This window comes from Bradysia coprophila (genome assembly GCF_014529535.1).
Source record: "Bradysia coprophila strain Holo2 chromosome X unlocalized genomic scaffold, BU_Bcop_v1 contig_45, whole genome shotgun sequence".
Classification (NCBI taxonomy): Eukaryota; Metazoa; Arthropoda; class Insecta; order Diptera; family Sciaridae; genus Bradysia; species Bradysia coprophila.
The window spans coordinates 63,229-82,508 of record NW_023503339.1 but is presented as its reverse complement, the minus strand read 5'-3'; the positions used below and the strand labels follow the sequence as shown (position 1 = coordinate 82,508).

The 19,280-nt window shown below is 35.2% G+C and overlaps 1 protein-coding gene across 7 annotated transcripts in view; it reads left to right on the top strand.

Moving 5' to 3' along the window:
* The window catches only part of LOC119070077 (espin), a 67,872-nt gene extending 50,088 nt beyond the window's left edge, over positions 1 to 17,784 (top strand). For 3 of the 7 annotated variants that reach the window (XM_037174381.1, XM_037174385.1, XM_037174378.1), the window contains 10 exons: positions 2,059 to 2,242; positions 5,891 to 6,073; positions 6,140 to 6,581; positions 7,009 to 7,322; positions 7,463 to 7,766; positions 7,826 to 8,059; positions 12,872 to 13,142; positions 15,117 to 15,327; positions 15,395 to 15,900; positions 15,971 to 17,784. In XM_037174381.1, the coding sequence (XP_037030276.1) occupies positions 2,059 to 2,242; positions 5,891 to 6,073; positions 6,140 to 6,581; positions 7,009 to 7,322; positions 7,463 to 7,766; positions 7,826 to 8,059; positions 12,872 to 13,142; positions 15,117 to 15,327; positions 15,395 to 15,900; positions 15,971 to 16,298 (2,977 nt within the window). In that variant the 3' untranslated portion in view covers positions 16,299 to 17,784. Of the gene's footprint in view, positions 1 to 2,058; positions 2,243 to 5,890; positions 6,074 to 6,139; positions 6,582 to 7,008; positions 7,323 to 7,462; positions 7,767 to 7,825; positions 8,060 to 12,871; positions 13,143 to 15,116; positions 15,328 to 15,394; positions 15,918 to 15,970 lie in introns of all 7 variants that reach the window. The other 4 variants (XM_037174382.1, XM_037174379.1, XM_037174380.1 and 1 more) reach the window with 3 other exon arrangements.
* The last annotated feature ends 1,496 nt before the right edge of the window (positions 17,785 to 19,280 follow it).

Below are 19,280 nucleotides of genomic sequence, written 5' to 3'. Positions count from 1 at the left end.
GTTCAGGATTTAGAAGATCCATCGAAATACCAACAAACCCTAACATAATTTTACGCAATTTCTAATAACATTTGAATGTTGTGTTGAGACCTACGCAATATTACATTTTCACACTTGCTAAATCTAATTTCGCGGAATGCGCACGCATAACAAGTTTGCCTACGGTTCAGATAACAACAAATTTCTCACTCACAGCAACAAGTTCATCTGATTATGGCGATTTAATTGGATGTACCATTACAAAATAGATCGAATTTTCTAGTTCTAGTCAACAATGTGATTAATTCTTTTTTTTATATTAATCAACACCATAATTACGAACGATGTCCGAGAAATAACGAAGAAGAAAAGAAATTGGAAAAATGATCTAGACTAAACCAACAAGTTTACAATCAATTTTTACGACGATTAGACAATCCAAACAAGATTCCTTGTAAAATTATTTAAGAGAGAAAAAAAGAAGCAGAATCGATAGCAACTTTACCACACTTAAAAGTAAGATCTAAGCGTAAAATAAGACGAGTCTAAGAAACGAGTATCGAAAGCTAAAATTTAGTTCTTCTACGACCAGATTCAGCCAACAAGATTTAAGTTTATTTCATTTAATCTTTTCTTTATAATAATAAAATGTTGCTTCTCGCTCAGAGGATCCACTAACCTAGTTTTATTCGAAAAAAATGATGTTGATGTTATAGATATTCGGACAGATTTCAATGCAACATGGATAAAATGTATTTAAACTTGCAGCGTTGCGTCACAAATTACTTGTATTATAATTAAACATTTAAATCTCTGTTCGTTTCATTATACTGCTTGTTTTTATATTTATATCAAGTGTATCATTCGCATTCTTTTTGATTTGCATCACAAGAAAAAAAACGTATGAATCGAAAAAATAAATTTCTTTGGGAAATTTTACTCTGTGCATTCAAAACTCTTATTTTTTATCATCAACGGTAGTGATGGTTTTTTGTCTGCGTCGAGCTGTTTTTCATTTTTTTATAAAAAAAATTATATATTATCTCTCCGAAATGCTCAATGCATTTCATTTTGCACAACTTTTACTCATGTAAGACAATTCTTTTGTTTGTGAAAGTTCTTGTTTTGCATAAAATTTACTTAACGCTTTGGTGATTTCCAAAAATTTATAATTAAATTAATGAATTTAATTCGCCAGTCGTAACAATATTTGTTTTTGGCTTCTGCGGATTTTGAGTTGAAAAGGTGATTAAACATTATTGTGTAAGCACATCACATTACTCAGATTGGAGCTAGGAATTGGGACTATTATGTTAAGTTGTTACATACATTATGAGCATCTCGTGTCATTATCGGCTCTGTGACCATTGATGGCAATTTTAATTACCATTGAGGATATCCTGTTTCTACATACTAATAAGCCTCCTATTAAACTGACAACCTTCAATATTTTGTTACCGAGTAGAAGGTTGCTTAAAATACAATTGAAAAAGCATTTCGAATAATTCCGTTGACTTAAAAAAGATATTTCCGATGAGGTCCATGCATACCGCGGAAGTAAAATGTAGCACAATTTTAACATTTATAAACAAGCGGAAAACGATCGGAACGGAAGGAGTACTCTGTTTATGGGAGACACAGAGTACCCTGGCCGCAATGACAATGAAAAACTCAATAGTTCGAAATACGTAGTCTCATATGGGCTAATAAGGCGATAGATTTGAAGCCATGAGACAACGCATTTCGAACTTTTGAGACTTATATTTTCCCTGACTTAAACTTGTCACTTCGATATTAACGTATTTTCGTATTAAGGTTTCAGACAACATCTTTTACATGTTTTTTCCCCTAGCGTCGAAAGTGGATTATTACACACCTGGTCAAAACAGGAAAATTGTTTTAGGTTTCAAAAGCTTGTTATGTAAATAACTATTTCTTCATTAATCATAAGAAAACCCTATCAAAGTCGTTTATTTTTGCATTCGATAAAACAAATGACTCGGTGAAACTTAATGAAAAACTATTTTCATTTAAAAGAGAACATTAAATTAATAGGATTTTCTCTCCTTTCTTTTGTAGCGCAAATACCCAAATGGACAATGATGTCACACCTGTATACTTAGCTGCTCAAGAAGGTCATTTAGAGGTGCTGAAATTTTTAGTTCTTGAAGCTGGCGGATCACTGTACGTTAGAGCAAGGGATGGAATGGCACCGATTCATGCTGCCTCACAAATGGGTTGTTTGGACTGTCTCAAATGGATGGTAAGCACCGGTTAATTATGATGATAATTTTGAGGGAGATGTGATGAAAACGTTCACAACCGAATCAGTGGATGTGATTTAGACAAACTATATCTGCAATGCTACCACCGTTATTAAATTACAAAAAAACCTGAATCATTCAATTCTTGTTCACAACTATATTTCACACTTCTTTTTCCATCTGCAATAAATTTTATTCTTGGTCAACTCATTGCATTTTCGTTTCAGTCAAACGCAGAAGAAAGTTTATAGTCGGATTAGTTCTCATTTAAGCGATAAAAGTGCATTACATGTTTTATTCATTCGCATTTTCCAAACGATATATTATACCATGTGGAAACCAGCATTTCTTGAGTTCTACTAGAAAATTTTTCGAATTTTGACGAAAACAGAAACACATAAAAGCAAAATTACAACTACCATTTACGGCTTCGTGTTATTTTTTTTTCTGTTGCTTGCTTGTATAGCATCTGTTTTATCCAATGCATTACATTTTTCTTTCTTTCTTTCGCTTAACTAGATGTTCGATACGTTTTACTTAATAGTCCAATTATTCCCTTGACTGAAAGTCAGGGTCTTACACCAGAAAATACCGAAATATGTGGGTGACAAAAAAGTTCACTATGATTGAAAATGTATGAAATGGTATGAAAAACGTTAAATGTGGGTGACAAAAAATCGTTGAAGGCACGATAACTTGAGTAATTCTCAAGCAATTTGGATGAATCTTTTTTTTAAATATGTGGAATTAAAATCTCGAGGCTAAGTTCGAAGATGGGCAATGTGGGACGAAGGATCTGGAAGCTATCCAGGAAAAACAGGATTTTACACTGTTGATTATAGCCTCAATCGAAAAAGATTACTTTGATGAAATTTGATTTGGTTGCGTAGTGTGTGTAAATCGTATAAGTATGTTCTCGATAGAGTTTATTTAATAAGTGGAAAGAACAATTCCATCAGTCGATATCCAGCTTTGAACCGGTAAACATCTCCTGCTAGCCAATTATCAAATTTGATAGTCAATATCAAATTTGATAGTCAATGTCAAATTTGATAGTCAACTATCAAGTTGATAGTCAACTATCAAGTTGATAGTCAACTATCAAGTTGTTTGTTTAACTATCAAGTTGATAGTCAACTATCAAGTTGATAGTCAACTATCAAGTTGATAGTCAACTATCAAGTTGATAGTCAACTATCAAGTTGATAGTCAACTATCAAGTTGATAGTCAACTATCAAGTTGATAGTCAACTATCAAGTTGATAGTCAACTATCAAGTTGATAGTCAACTATCAAGTTGATAGTCAACTATCAAGTTGATAGTCAACTATCAAGTTGATAGTCAACTATCAAGTTGATAGTCAACTATCAAGTTGATAGTCAACTATCAAGTTGATAGTCAACTATCAAGTTGATAGTCAACTATCAAGTTGATAGTCAACTATCAAGTTGATAGTCAACTATCAAATTTGATAGTTGACTATCAACTTGATAGTTGACTATCAACTTGATAGTTGACTATCAAATTTGATAGTTGACTATCAACTTGATAGTTGACTATCAACTTGATAGTTGACTATCAACTTGATAGTTGACTATCAACTTGATAGTTGACTATCAACTTGATAGTTGACTATCAACTTGATAGTTGACTATCAACTTGATAGTTGACTATCAACTTGATAGTTGACTATCAAATTTGATAGTTGACTATCAACTTGATAGTTGACTATCAAATTTGATAGTTGACTATCAACTTGATAGTTGACTATCAACTTGATAGTTGACTAACGACTTGAAAATTGACTATCAAATTTGATAGTTGACTAACAACTTGATAGTTGACTATCAAATTTGATAGTTGACTATCAGATTTGATAGTTGACTATCAAATTTGATAGTTGACTAACAACTTGATAGTTGACTAACAACTTGATAGTTGACTATCAAATTTGATAGTTGATTAACAACTTGATAGTTGACTAACAAATTTAATGCGTCTACTACCAAAGAAAGATGTTTTTTTACTCAAGGTCTTACGGCAAAAATTTCATGAGCACACTATACTATGATTGAAAAGTGTAGGAAATTTTATGAAAAACGTTAAATGTAACCATCATTCTTTGTAGGCAATATAAGATATAAGTCATTCTCAACAAATTTCTGAATATTTTTTTTAAATTCATTATTCCAACAATCAAACAAAATATGTTACAACTCCCATACGAGTGGAAAGTTTCACGAGTCGTAATAATTTTATGGGATATTATATTCGACCAACAGAAAAATTCAATTTTACCGATAAAAAATAATAAAATACCGATAGAAATGTGGTACATGTCGCTGGCACCTCTTCAAGAAATCAGTAAAAAGTAAAAAAAAAATTGTCTTTGCTTCACTCTTTGTCGATTTCCTAGCGAATTCATCCTTTTACAAAATGTAACGAGAAGGCGTTTTGTTCGTTCCAAGGGAATTCATCCTTTTACAAAATGTAACTTAAAGACGTTTTGTTCGTTCCTAGGGAAATTCATCCTTCTACGAAATGTAACTTAAAGACGTTTTGTCAATCCCTCACTTTTGTCGTTTTCTGAATCGACAAAAGTGAAGAAACGAAAAAAAAAATTAATTTATCGGTCGTTTATTACCATCCACATTTTATTCACGAGTGACGGTTTTGTAAAATATCGGGGGACTTCCTTTTTGTACAAAACTGTAAGAGAAGAACATCTATCGTTTTTTTTTTTAAATTTTTACCAAAGTGAAAGAGTTGTCTCATCGTTCCACATTTGTAAAACTTCGCATCTACTCTGATTAAATTCGACAAAATGGCAATCAAACAGAATAATAGATAGCTCATACGAGTGGGAAGTTTGCGGCCAGAGCGAAGCGAGGGCCGTAAATCACACGAGTCGCATTTTATTTACGATTTGTGTGGTTGATTGAAAATCTTTCTGCAAATTTATAAGAAAAATGAGAACTCAAAGATCATTCGGTCTTCGAAGGTTTATTTGAAGAACTTTTTCTGTCAAATTTCGTTGTCATGTTTAGAGTAATCGATATATTAAATGTAGGCATTTTTATCAGTGATGCTTCGGAAGTTCAACAATGAAATTGGTCAAAAATATATTGAAAAAATTGTCAGTCAAGGGACCTGACCCGCCCAAAAGGTGGGACCTAGTTTTCAAATGTTACAGTATTAGGCAACTGCAAAATATTTCACTATTTGGTGTTTACCATTACCATATACCATACTTCACCATTCCAATTACATTCACCTGATTATGCATTCATTAGGCTATTTTCAAAGTAATTGCTTACACTTTTGTGTTTTTCCGAATATTATTGAGTGTTTTAGTAATGTTTAATCTTTCAAATTGAGAGCTTAATTAACCTGAATCCTAACAGAGGTTTTTTTTAAAGAAAAAATGTGCGCAATTTGTAAGTGATTTTGATGGATTCGGTTGTAACTGCGTCTGTCTCTGAAAGTGAATGTCTGCAATCGACTCCTGTTTTCGTTGTAGGCTTAAATCACGACATTCAACCGAAGGAGGTAGTCGGAAGGCTTGGATATCATCAAAAATAATTTTGTTTTCTAATAACGTCGCCCTCGCGAGACTCAATGCATTTTTTTTTGTGATTAAATACAGGTGGAGGAACAAAGTGTGGACCCCAATCTTCGAGATGGGGATGGTGCTACTCCATTACATTTCGCAGCATCCCGTGGTCATTTAACAGCTGTTCGATGGTTGCTTAATCATGGCGCTAAGTTATCGTTGGATAAATACGGGAAAAGTCCGATAAATGATGCAGCTGAAAATCAACAAGTTGAGGTAAAATATAATTAAGTTCGTTGGATTCCCACGGTCACAGCTAACCGAATCACATCTCATTCCTAGTGTTTAAATGCTCTGGTCCAACACGGTAACAATTCAGCGGAATATTTAGAAAATGTCAAACAGAAATCAAAATCCAAGAACAATTTCCACAAAAAATATCAAAGCTCTCAGCATAACACAATTCTATCGAAATCGTCGAGTGGTAGCTCGGACACGGAACCGTTTTATTTGCATCCGCCCAGCATGCGACAATCGAAGGATGGAATGTACACAAAATCGCGTTCGTCTTCTGAGCACATGTATGGAAGTGTTCTGCCGAATGATGGACTGTACATAAATCCTATGCGCAATAGTTCGTCGCCGACTAGTCCCAATGGTAGTGTTTCGGGTGAATCGTTTTATCTACATGACCCACAAGAAGTCATTTACAATCGAGTTAAGGATCTCTTCGATTCGGATAGTAGCAGCATTAAAGATGTACCGGCCACGAATGCATTAACAGGTATGAATCCGTACTTTGATTAAAAAAAACTGAAGATGAAGAGTAGCCCTACTCACGTTAAACAAATTTGGTTCAGATCCTTCGGAGGAATGTCGATTTCGATTCTTTATTGGATCCTAAACAATTCTCTAGAACATCATAATTGACAAAAAATTGTTTCCGAGTCGCGCAACGCAATCAAAAATGCATGCGATTCTATGCGTTTCTATGCGTTACCATGCGTTTCTATGCGTTTTCATGTAAACTTCAAATGCGTTGCGCGACTCGGAAACAATTTTTTGTCAATTATGATGTTCTAGAGAATTGTTTAGGATCCAATAAAGAAACGAAATCGACATTCCTCCGAGAGATCTGAACCAATTTTTTTTTAACGTGAGTAGGGCTAATGAAGAGTGGTCGCATAATATTGTTCCGCTTTTATTTCAAGTTAAAGTAGATGTACACTCAAGTAGCAGCGGCGCGGGCAGTGGATCTGAAGAGAGTCTATCGGTTTCATCGACATCGGCAGAACGATCACCTCCATCCATTCGGAATCAGAAGAACAACAAAAATAAGAACACAAATCTTCATCAACACGATCATGACTATGAAGACATTTACTTAGTCAGAGAAGAAGCACGTAATGCTACGAAAAACAAATACAATGGCCGCAGTAGATCACGGGACAGTGGGTCGCACAGCAGATCAGCCAGTGCTAGTTCAACCCACAGTACTGATGTCATACTGGAATATAGAAATAATGTAAGTGAAGCTTGACTTCTGATTTTGTCACACTCTGTGTGAACGAGTCTTATGAAAAGCTGTCCTTTCGGCTAATTTGGAAAGGTTGCATTGAAGGTCATTCTAACCACTCCTCTTTCTCTCTTCATTATCAATTTTAGAAACTAAATAATCACGACAACATCATCCACAAACGGAATAAGCTGAACGAAAAGCAAGACAATCAAAAGAAGTTGAATGACATTTTTAACAACAAAAAGAACAACATCAGCAAGAACAATCACTTAAACAACAGTTTCAACAAAAATGACACTTACGAAAGTGTATGTTCGCCAGAAGACATTGCTGAACGGAATAAGCAATTGGCACAACGGAATGCATTGATACAGTCGAATAACAATTCGCTAAACAATACCCGTCTATTGAAACGAGTCGTGTCGGCACCACCGGCAGCAAGTGATAAAGGTAGAGTGTTGCAATGGACATTTGAAGATTTTTAGTTAAATTTACTGTCTGAATTTTAGTTGCTGGTCCACCTCCACCACCATTACCACCACCACTCAAAGCACCTAATCCCAATCAGCAACAAGCGAATCAACTACTGAACAATAGAATCAGTCAACAAAGTCGTCATTCACCAGATCAGGCTGTAGATTCTCCAGATTCGGATTCGGGATTCGAAGTTCTGGAAGAGCCGACACTACGACCATCGGAATTGGTTAAAGGCAACCATAATAGGACAATGTCATCCATATCAGGTGAGTTATTATCAAAAAAATATGATTTTAAATTCAGATTGAATTTTTGATGTAAAATAATGAGTTGAGTTATTCCTCGAGTTATTCTGAAGTGTTCATCTGACCATTTACTTTGATGGAACGATAACAAATCTTAGGAGATGCGCAGAAGGAAGACAGTTTTCCTTCTTCGTTGAACTATTTTAGTAAATTAGAGTTTGTATAAAATTGCACATCCAAAAATACCTTTCGGAAACGGCAGTTGATCGATGACAACGGTGACAAAAATTAGATATGAGCTCTGGCTGGTGGTCGCTTGAAGAGACGTTTAGTAACAAAGTAAAACATTTTTCATCAAACATCAGTTCAACTAAAAAAGCAGCAGATTTGATCGTGACTTTTGCCGGTTATGCAATATTTAAACTACAGAAACACTATAGAATTTTGAAATGATTTTTTACATATTACCTAGCCTCGTGAGCTTAGTGTATATGGAAACCGGAACTTAAAAGGTCCACTTTTCTACTTTGCACGAACAGTACTGTACACATAGAAGAAAGAACATACACATCATGTGTTGTACCAACGGTTCAAAATTGGATTTGAAATAAAAATGTCCACGGTAGCTCAATTGGTTAGAGTACCACTGTCTAGTTACGAGACTGATGCTTATTTGCATTCGATCAAAGTATTAGTATTAATACTCGTATGTTAGACGTAAAAAAACCTCCAATTTGAATACATGTATCATGTGTGTACTTGCATGTATTGTGTGTTCTTAACTCACACCAAAAAAGCACAACTCATGTTTTAACGAAGGAAATGCTAAGCCTGTTCTGATACCATCAGCCTCCAAATATTTTCTATGTCAATGCTAGGAGCAGTTGTGCTATGATTCGATTGATCAGTTGAAAAACATTCTTATACAAAAGTAGTTGTTGTTAAAAGAATGAGTGTTTCGTAAATCTGTGGAAACTTAGAAAAAATTTGGAGTCTAATGAAATCATATATTTGCGTGAGTCAGGACAGACTCAACAGGAAATGAATCTCTCATTTGAGTAGCATGCTAGAGTGTTATGATTTTAGTCAACTAATAAACTAAGTAGTTAACTAATGGAAAACCTTTCAACAACCGAAAAGTATACCTTACGGTCTCTTTAACAGACTTACATTGGGTCTTAAGCTTTATCTAGTCAACAGAACTGACACCCATTGATATTGAAAGAATCATCGATGCTTTGCATTGCTGAAAAGCATAAATTTGGGCGTTTCTTTAATAACATTACTGTAGCCTACATTTGTGTGCCTCGTATTTTATTATTTGATGATATCTTTTCATCAGAATCCTTTTCGAAAAATGTACGACCGCAATAACGACCACGAATGTGGTAGCTTTAAATAAAAATTAGCTTTGGTTCTAGTCGTTTGACCGGCTTTGAAAAACGTGAGAAGTTTAACGATTTTTTCATAAACTGCTCAGTTTTCTCAGGGCTGGTCAAACTGCTGCAACCAACACTAATTTTTATTTAAAGCTACCACATTCGTGGTCATTACTGCTGTCGTACATTTTTGAAAAAGGATTCTGGTGGAAAGATATCATCAAAAGTAAACTAAAATCCAGTATTTAAAAAAACGTCCAAATGTATGCTTTTCAGCAGAGCACCAGTGCCTCTTAATGATATATTTTCATCAGAATCCTTTTTCAAAAATATAGAACCGTAATAACGACCACGAATGCTTTAGGTTTCAACAAATCAATTTTTTTAGAGCTGTTCAAACGACTACAACCAAAATTAATTTTCATTTAAATTTAACAAATCCGTGGTCTTTATTGCGATTGTACATTTTTCAAAAAAGATTCTGATGACAAGATATCAAAAATTAAATACGCGACACACAAATTTGATAGCAGAGAACTATATTAGCAAAAGCCGTTAGATTTAGTCTGCATGTAAATGAGTTTACACCCAAAAATTGTTTTGATGTGAATTCTCTAACTTGAGTAAAACGCATCCGATTTTGAAAAAGAAAAATCCCCGTTTGGTAATGTCAAAAGACAGGCTAAGTTCGAAGATAGGTGATTTCGGATCGACCTCCCGGAGCTGGGGCCCAATAAGTGCCTAAGTGTTTTTCGACGATATCTCCAGACATTTAAGCACTACACTTTATAGAAATCGGATGACCGACTCGTGAGTTAGACCCATTGGTGTGAACTAGGTACAGGGCGCCAAGAAGTTTTTGCTTGTAGGGCGCCCAAATTTGAACATATATCGTCTACTTTCGCTTTATTAGATAGGTATTGATTGTACCAATCAGGGAAATTTATGAAATTAGGTTCACCGTAGCGTGAGCTACGTCTCTTGGAGTGAGCTCTCATCCGGCTACTCGGCCGTACAGTGAAGGAGGAGTATTTTGTCAATATCTCGAGTAAATTTTGACCAAATTTCATGATTTTTTTTTGTTTGATAGGTATTAACGAATGTAAAGCGTCAGTAAAATTTCCGGTCTCCTAACAAAATGGCTGCCGGTGGCCATATTGGATTTTAATAAAAGTGATATATCTTGGGAATTTAGCAGGTTACAATAATTTTTAATAATACCCACTTGGAACTTAAGATTTTCGTATTTATATGTTATAATTTAGCAAGCTTTTGTCGTAAAATCAGTTTGAGTTAGCACTTAAACTAACGCAATATTGAAACGATCGCGTAGTGAATGTTCGCATTAAAGACACAACTCGAACTTTCTTCCTTTTTTTGTGGATTAGGATTTCTATTCGCTTCAACGTCACAGCAGATGTCTTGCTTATGGCATTATAAAAATTTCATTCGCCATATTTCCGATCTGCTTTTATTTATTTTTACCAATAATTTACACAAAAAATGATAATAACAACAACAACAACAACAAAACTTTTACTTTTCCTTCCGTTCCGTTCCTATTCAATTTTTGGTTAATTGTTTAAACTTGAAAAATTTTTGCATGTTCGGAGAATTTGGCATAAAAGAAGAGATTTATCCGTAACAAAAACTATAAAAAAATGATTTCAAAGAAAAACATTATTAACACGTCGAGTCAGCATCATTAAATTTAATTGGTGAACGAATCTACAATTCAATTTTATTTCGATTTAATATAACCATTACCGGAATATACAGTTAATTTGAAATTTTATTTAATATTTACCGCGATATGGAACATTTTTATGGACTTTTATCACCGCAGAAGAGGAATTACCATTTATACTTCAGCTGCTGAATTTACTGGAGTACAAATTTTATTTCCTTCTTACTTATGCGAGAAGTAATCATTTTTATTTATGAGTGACTTTGTTTAACAGCCCTTTCAAATCGGCATTGCTTCCGGTAAACTGCATTTGAAATATTTTTCCGTTTTTCCACATTTACACAAACTAGAACATTTTAATCAACATATTTGTGATACCGTAACCTTTTTCCAACCGCAAACTGCAATCGTTAAATATTTCATTTATTCAAATTGTGATCTTGTGTTTGATCAACGCACTTCCAGCAAAAATGCTTCTAATAACAGCTGCCAAATAGAGTACTATTTTGTATGGGAATTTGTTCCAAATTTTTTACAGTGGAAAAAATTCTTCGATACACTCTCCAGTTTCAGTACTACATTTAGAGTACCACCACAGCACTGCTACTAGCATGAACATTGAATTGACAAGTGTCAAATTTGAGGCTTTAGTGATACGAGCTACCTCTTAGGGTGGTTTGTATTGTATGTTTTAACTCGTACAACGAAAGCAAGTCATCTATATGTACAACAGAAACTCCGAATATTTTCTATGTTCATGCTAAGCAGGACTGTGGTACCACTCATGCTTTTTGATGCAAAATCCCTAACCAGGCTAATAGGGGAACATGATCACTTTTTTTGGTCATCATTGCCTAAATGAAAGGATATTGATTAAGAATGCAAAGACTCTGAAAGGTATTTACACTTACAAAACAAACTAGTAATTTTGACACAAACTTAATGAAGATGTTTCTAAGTCAGTTGCAAAGAACATTGAGAGCGGTTGTTGCAACAATTCAATTAAGGTTTCCCCCATTTCACTAATTGGATATGTACAAAATGAAATGGTTTTAATAGTTACGGTCCATAGCGAAGAATGTGTGCTAAACAGTTAATCAGTTTACAGCCAGTTAAGTGCAATTAATTACGGTATTCGCCGTTTACCCACCAAGACAATTTAATATATTAAAAGTGAATCTGTACAATTTGCTCTGAATCGATACGGTCTATGGTAAAAAGTAACGACAAAATTATCTCAAGTATGACTCGAATAACGCCTTTGAACAGAATTTTATGGTGATTTACTGTTTAGCAACAAATGGGCACGTAAATGATCGGAACCTAGCGTTTGAATAGCGTTTGGGTACGATGGGTGCTCATCGCAAAGCTAGTGAAACGAATTGAGATCCATGCAGAAAGACGTAGTTCGTATGGGTACTGTTGTATTGGGTTTGTTTTGCCTTTGTTGAGTGGTAAAAGCCTAAAATCATCATACAAACACAATAAAAGCAAAAGAAGTATGAAGACATTCGAATTAGCAACGAATTTATATTGCTTTCTATGTTGCTCACATTAATTGCATATCTCAATCATCTGTTCATGGTACATTCAAATTTCGTATGAAGTAGAAGAAAGAAAGAAAAATTCCCACTCTTGAACGATGTTGAATCCAGTACACATTTTATTATGATTTTATTTTACTTCTTTTTTATATATTTATTATTAAATACAAAGTTACCGACCAACACCAACAAGTAATACACAAAACCGCATGTTTCGTTTCAGCGAACAAGAAAGCTAAACTTATCAATGGAACATTGTCTGCCGAGCATCAGGGAAGTGAATCCACAGTCGACGATAATCAAACGTATACACCATACGAACGGTCAAATTCACGACCTGGCGGTCCAAATTTAGTGAACAAGCAACTTGTGCTACCGTTTGTGCCGCCCAGTTTTCCCAATGGGAATTCATTGGATGGTTCCAATCATTTGATCAAACCGTCAGAATATTTAAAAAGTATCAGCGACAAACGATCGGTCGGATCATCGGGAAGGTGAGTTGAAAACAAATAAATAAATTTCAGATTTGGATTTTCTAAATTGATTTGAGAGTGAGTTCGAGTGATTGGGTGATTAACATTGAGTGATCTTTCGGTAGTGCCAGATTGTGATGGTTTAGAATTTTGGTTTAGTTTTATTGTGTGTGACAAAAAGCGAAAAGATTTTTTTTCGCGATATTACTTTCAGCTACGAGTTTTTTTCCCAATAAAAAGATCGGCTGCAATAAAGAAAATTTTATTTAATTATACGGCCGCGCATAATATGAACAGACAGACGATTTCTATTAATTTTTCGTTCAGGTTGAATAGTTCTATCATTTTTAATGGTACATTTTTTTTAATGTCGGTGTACGTATACACACGGTGCTTATGGCAGTAAAAGACGTGCAAAAAGAAATTGAAAACAATGAATAAAAAAATAAAATAAAATTTCAAATCTTTCGTCTCAGTAATTTTCTTTTACCAATAAATATTTTACGATCATAAACGATAAATTATCCGTACATTTATTGACTGTTTATATACCAGTGAAACTGCACGGTGATATGAAAAATGGTGTATCGAATATGTGCTTTCGGTTTATGGAAATCTAACGAATATCAAAAATAATAATCCGTTAAGTAACACGGTGCACGGTCGAAAAAGTGAACCATAAATGTAAAATTTTATAGTAATTTTGTTACCGACAATATGCCGATGAATTGATCAGATCATATTGGAGTGTACAAAACAAACCTTGTAGCGATCGAAACAATATCGATTTTATGTTCAGATTTTCAATACCCGCGGCTCAAACGGGAGTGTTTGAATATCGGAATGTGGATAGCCAGTGTATCGCTCATTTTGTATGTATCATGTTAGGATTGTTACAATTGGAAAACATGTTGACTGATACGAAGTTTTATCTCATCGTTTTTCAAGTGGTTGCATGGTCACCCGTAATTCCACTAAGTGTATACAGTGACGACCACACATTTTAGTCGGGCAGACAGGTTTACCTTAGGGGTTTTTGTGTCAGAGAAGCCGATTTCTGTTTGTCTGGGAGAATTTTGTCTGGTAGCTCCTTACTACCATTACTTTCCTATTAGTCATCCCGTCGTTTAATTGGACACTAAATTTTATATCTTCAGTAAGTTTTTCATTGACACTGTCTCAGTTCTCAGTCCTATGGTCAACTACTTACCCAAAGATTTTAACTGAGTTATTGCACGCTACCGTGATTCCAGTGGATCGGGCTCCATTTTTTTACTGATCGACTGTACACATTTGTACAGTAACAGAAATCGTTGATGAAATGGCATTTTTGTGTCGTATTTCTCGGGAATTATCATTCATATCTTTGGTTTCATACTAGTAAAAATAAGAGACAATGCGGTACTTTTAGGTGTTCATGACTATACACTCATATAACAATAATTTGGGACTTTAAACTCCTGAAGAACAATATTATTGAGTTGAACGGAGGAAATTCATGTGAAGTGTATCACCCGATGATGTTACACCAATCTTAAAATCAATTAATAAATGACCACCAAGCACAACGTCTTCTCAGCGGTATTCAATCACGTAAAATCTTTTGCTAGTATCCGATTTTCAAGTTCAAAGTTTGTATATGACCTGACCATTACCGTAAATTAATCTTTCGTTTAACTCATTAATTCACTTGAAAACGAAGAGAGAGAAGAAGAAAAAAAAACATTTTCTTCGCCACTTAATTACCGTATAGGTAGGTCTGGCACGTTTAATGTTATTCTAAATTAAATGCATTTAAATTGTTCATTTTTTTCTCATAATTTATGTTGCTATCCGTTGAAAAAGTAACGATACAATTAACTATCAACGCAGAAATGCAAGAGAAAAAAAGCAACTAGAGCAAAACAAGTGGATTAAATATATTTGAAAAAATAAATTAATTTGTGATCTGAAATGATTTTTTCGTTTTAATTAAAATTTAATTAAACGTTTCAGATCAACAGATACCGAAGACTATATGCAGATAACGTTAGCGGTACAAAATTCGGTTGGGCCACCAACGCCACCACCTCTTCCACCACAAGTTCCAATCGTACCGCCAACTGGCTGCAAAGCTCCGCCGCCTCCACCACCACAAGATACCGCAACGCGGAAACAACAGCAGCCATTGTCAGCGATCTCGATTCAGGATCTAAATAGCGTTCAAGTAAATTATCGAACTTTCGTTTTTGTGCTGGATAATAATCTCAAAATTTTGTATTGCTTCCTTTCAGCTGCGTCGAACCGATAAAATGCTGTCGAAAACGTTTTCAGCACCGACACGTAGCATGAGCATGCAATGTTTGTCGTCCACAAATGAATCGTTTTTATCACAAAAAATTGATCTGATTGCCGAATTGAAAATGTCGAAAGACATTCATGGCATCAAGAAAATGAAAGTCGAAAAGGCCAAACTGGAGGACAAGGACACATACTCGGAAATGTCTCGCCAATTCACTGCCACCCATTTCGTTGATCAGGTTCAGACATTTGATCGCACCCATTTAAGACATATTCAAACGACAATCAAGTGTGATTCACAGATACCGGAAAAGGATAATGCTGGCAACGTTATACCGGACTGGAAACGGCAAATGCTAGCGAAAAAAGCGGCTGAACGTGCACGTAAAGATTTCGAAGAACGAATGGCCAAAGAGGCTGAAGATCGTCGACTATCGTCCATTCCGAAATGGAAGATCGATTTACTTGCCCGGCGTGAGGTGGCCGAAAACAAACTCAAGTAACAAACACAAATTGGTATGTGCATTTCAATCGGTTCATGTAATTTAAAACTATTCCATTGTCATTAGAGCGACCATCTACACACCTAAAATTGAAGAACCGCAACAGCGACTGTCAGACACATGGCATTTACGACACGCCCAACGTGCCATGTCCATCGACAACATCAGTTTCATTTCTTGTTCCTCGTCCAATAACGGTGACAACGCGCCATCCACATCGACTGCGGCTAAAGACAATAATCATTCCACGGACAAAACCGAATTGAACAACAACTGTTCGATGGAAAACCTCAACAAATACGAAACGAAACGGGACGAACAGGAACAGGAAAATATAATACCGTGGCGAGCGCAGCTGAGGAAAACGAACAGTCGACTTAGTTTGGTCGGTTAAAGAAAAGATGAAAAAAATTAATAAATTTTTTCTGTTCGTTTCGCGTTGTATCATAACACACATCATCCTTTCGTTGACACCGTATCGTAAATTTATATAAAAAAAGAAATTCTCTAATTATTCATTTAATATCAAAGATGTAAGATGCAATACTAGCATGTAAGAAGAGTGAAAGACGAAAATATGAAAATTCCTAAAGGGGCGAACTGGAATTCGAAAGAAGTGATTTCGATTTTCGCAAATTATTTTTTATTTTGTAGGTCAAATGTGTTCGTGACAGAACGATTATATATAATATCAATGTATTATGCTGTATATTTTATGCAAGAGCAAAAAAAATTATTATTCTCGGTTTGGGCAAGAAAAACGTAATTTCTATTGTAACAATAACTTACTATACATATATACATTCCGCAGGACCGGTCTTAGGGCAATGCGATTATTTTCGTCTACTTTTGCCTAATATTCAGTGTTAAAGCTCAGAACAAGTTACCCGAAAATTTTGGTAATATTTCAGGTAACCAGACATGGCACGGTTGAATTAAACGAGGTTATGGACATGTTCTTTATCTAAAACTGCCTGGTCTGACCGCTGCAGACCTATTCCGAGCTTTAAGCACTTCTATTTTGACCTTACTTGAAGTGATCCTGATGTTTGATAGAGTTTTAAATTTTAAATTTAACTGGTGGCAACTCGGTGCCCAATGTACTATTTTCATTCACACGGTAAAATTTACATTTTTGTTAGACTAAAAGCTCATCACCTTTTGAGCAGTGACGGTAGTCTGACTATGCGACTAATAGCAACTTTTATGGTCCTTAGACAACTGTTGCTTTTCTCAGACATTGGTCTTTGCAACTGCCCGGGTCCAATTTGTCAGCAGTTGATGGTAGTGAAATGAATTTTAAAATCCAACGTTTTCCATCTGACTGACGATATCAAAAATTTAAAATTTCTTTAATTGTTAGTCAGACTGAAACTTCAATGGACTGTTCCCGGCCGCTAAAACATTTTTTTTAAATTCTTTTAACGGCGCTTTTAACGGTACTAAAAATGTATCACATTACGTGTGTGAGCTCTCAATCTTACAACTTCAGTGTTGCTGTTTTTTTAAGTTGCATATTTGAGCAGGTTTCTGAGTTTTACCTACCGGTCGTCGTAGAATTAAAGTTTTTCTCGATGATTGGATAGACATAAGCTTAATTTAGTTATTATCGCCACACAGGACAGAGTCATAGTGTAAAACGATTTTCTGACTCTTTCAGTCAACGGTCCTCTTCATTTATTTCATCAAATAATATTGAAATTTAAAATGTATTTCCTTGGTTCCGCATTAGCGATAAGGAAATCCTTTGAATGCATAGATGATTAGATCTAAATCTTACAATGTGGAAGAACCAACAATATGTGAAATTAAAAATGTTGTTTCACTTAAAAGCACCAACCTTTCCCGTCCTTTTTTAGTTAATAATTTGTAGATCTTTTCTTCTTAAAAAAAAATGTAAGTTATTCGTAGTGTGGTGCTTTTAAGTGAAATGGTTTCATTTTTAGAGTTGGCCCAGCTTGTCTGTTAAAAATTGTATTTTCTTGTTGAGCCCATAGACAGGTCCTGTTCATACACACAGTTTTCAATTTTTATAATTTTATTTTGATAAATTTTTTGTTAAAAAAAAGAATTTGCTTTTTATTTGATTGAAATGAACATCTTCGACCACTGATGCTGCAAGTCCACAAGACAACCTCTACAGAATCGAAATCGATTAACTGACTTCTTGCACACACTTTTTAGGTTTCAGCTGCTAGTGTGACGAACTCTCTCATGACACAAGGGTTTGTCGTGCAACTGTCATTAGAACGCTTGTCTAACGAACTCCTGATAAATACCGGTGAAAATACCTTAAATTTATTTATTTATTCTTTGGTTTTAGTGTCTACTTAAGTAAGCTGACATAGTTACAATCATCGTCATCATCACAATCAATACAATCAAAAATTAAACACTAAATCAATCTAGCTTTCTAGCCTAGTCAGTCAGTCCGCTCAGACACATCTAAGTCTACTTCAATTCCAATTTAAATTCATATTAACGTTCAAATCAATCAACCTTTCAAATTCAACTTTTAAAATTCAATTTACCTATTCCCTTAATCATCCATCAGCCATCTAACAATCACTATCTCTCGTATCACAGTTCTATGAGGCTACCGAATGCCGAGCTGGCAGTTTCAAAACTTCTTGTTTAAAGCGGATAAACGGTAACGTCGGATCAACAACTGCCGATGCGCAATTGAATGCTTTGCACGCATTTTTGAGCGGAGAATTCCACCCATATTCCGTTCTCGGATGTTCCAGTCTAATAAAACCTGAATTTCACAGTTCGAGATCTCCAGTATTTAAGTTCAGTTGATTACGTAAGTATGGAGAGTCCAGACGTCCAGATACAATTTGGTGCATCAACAATGCAGCCGAAATTATCCTCCTTCTGTTTAGTGAGACTAGTCCTAATTCTTCGTATCGTTCTTGGTATGGTCGTAGCACGTAATACGTACGTGCTGCACGTATCCATTTTCTTGTCTGTTGATATTGTCTTTGTTTAAGAATATGATGGCCTGCTTTTGTATACTCTCTATTTGTTCTCTGTGAGTCTTTGTATACGGCGACCAAATAGCATTTGCGTATTCTAAGTGTGACCTCACCAGCGTTCCATACAACAGTTTGGCATTGTCCATGTTCAGTGCCTTGTAGCACTCCCGTTTCACGAATCCGAGGTTGTTGTCGGCTTTCTTCTTATCCAGCTCTCTGTGCAGCGCAAAAGTCATTTTTCGATCCATCATGACGCCCAGGTCCAGCATTTGCTTGACTCTTTCTATCCCTGTTCCTTTGATGGTGTAATTTGCTTCGATGGGATTCCTTTTGCGTGTGAAAGTCACCTTCCATTTTCCAGCCCATTGCCTTCACACCACTGCCCGAATTCGTCCATT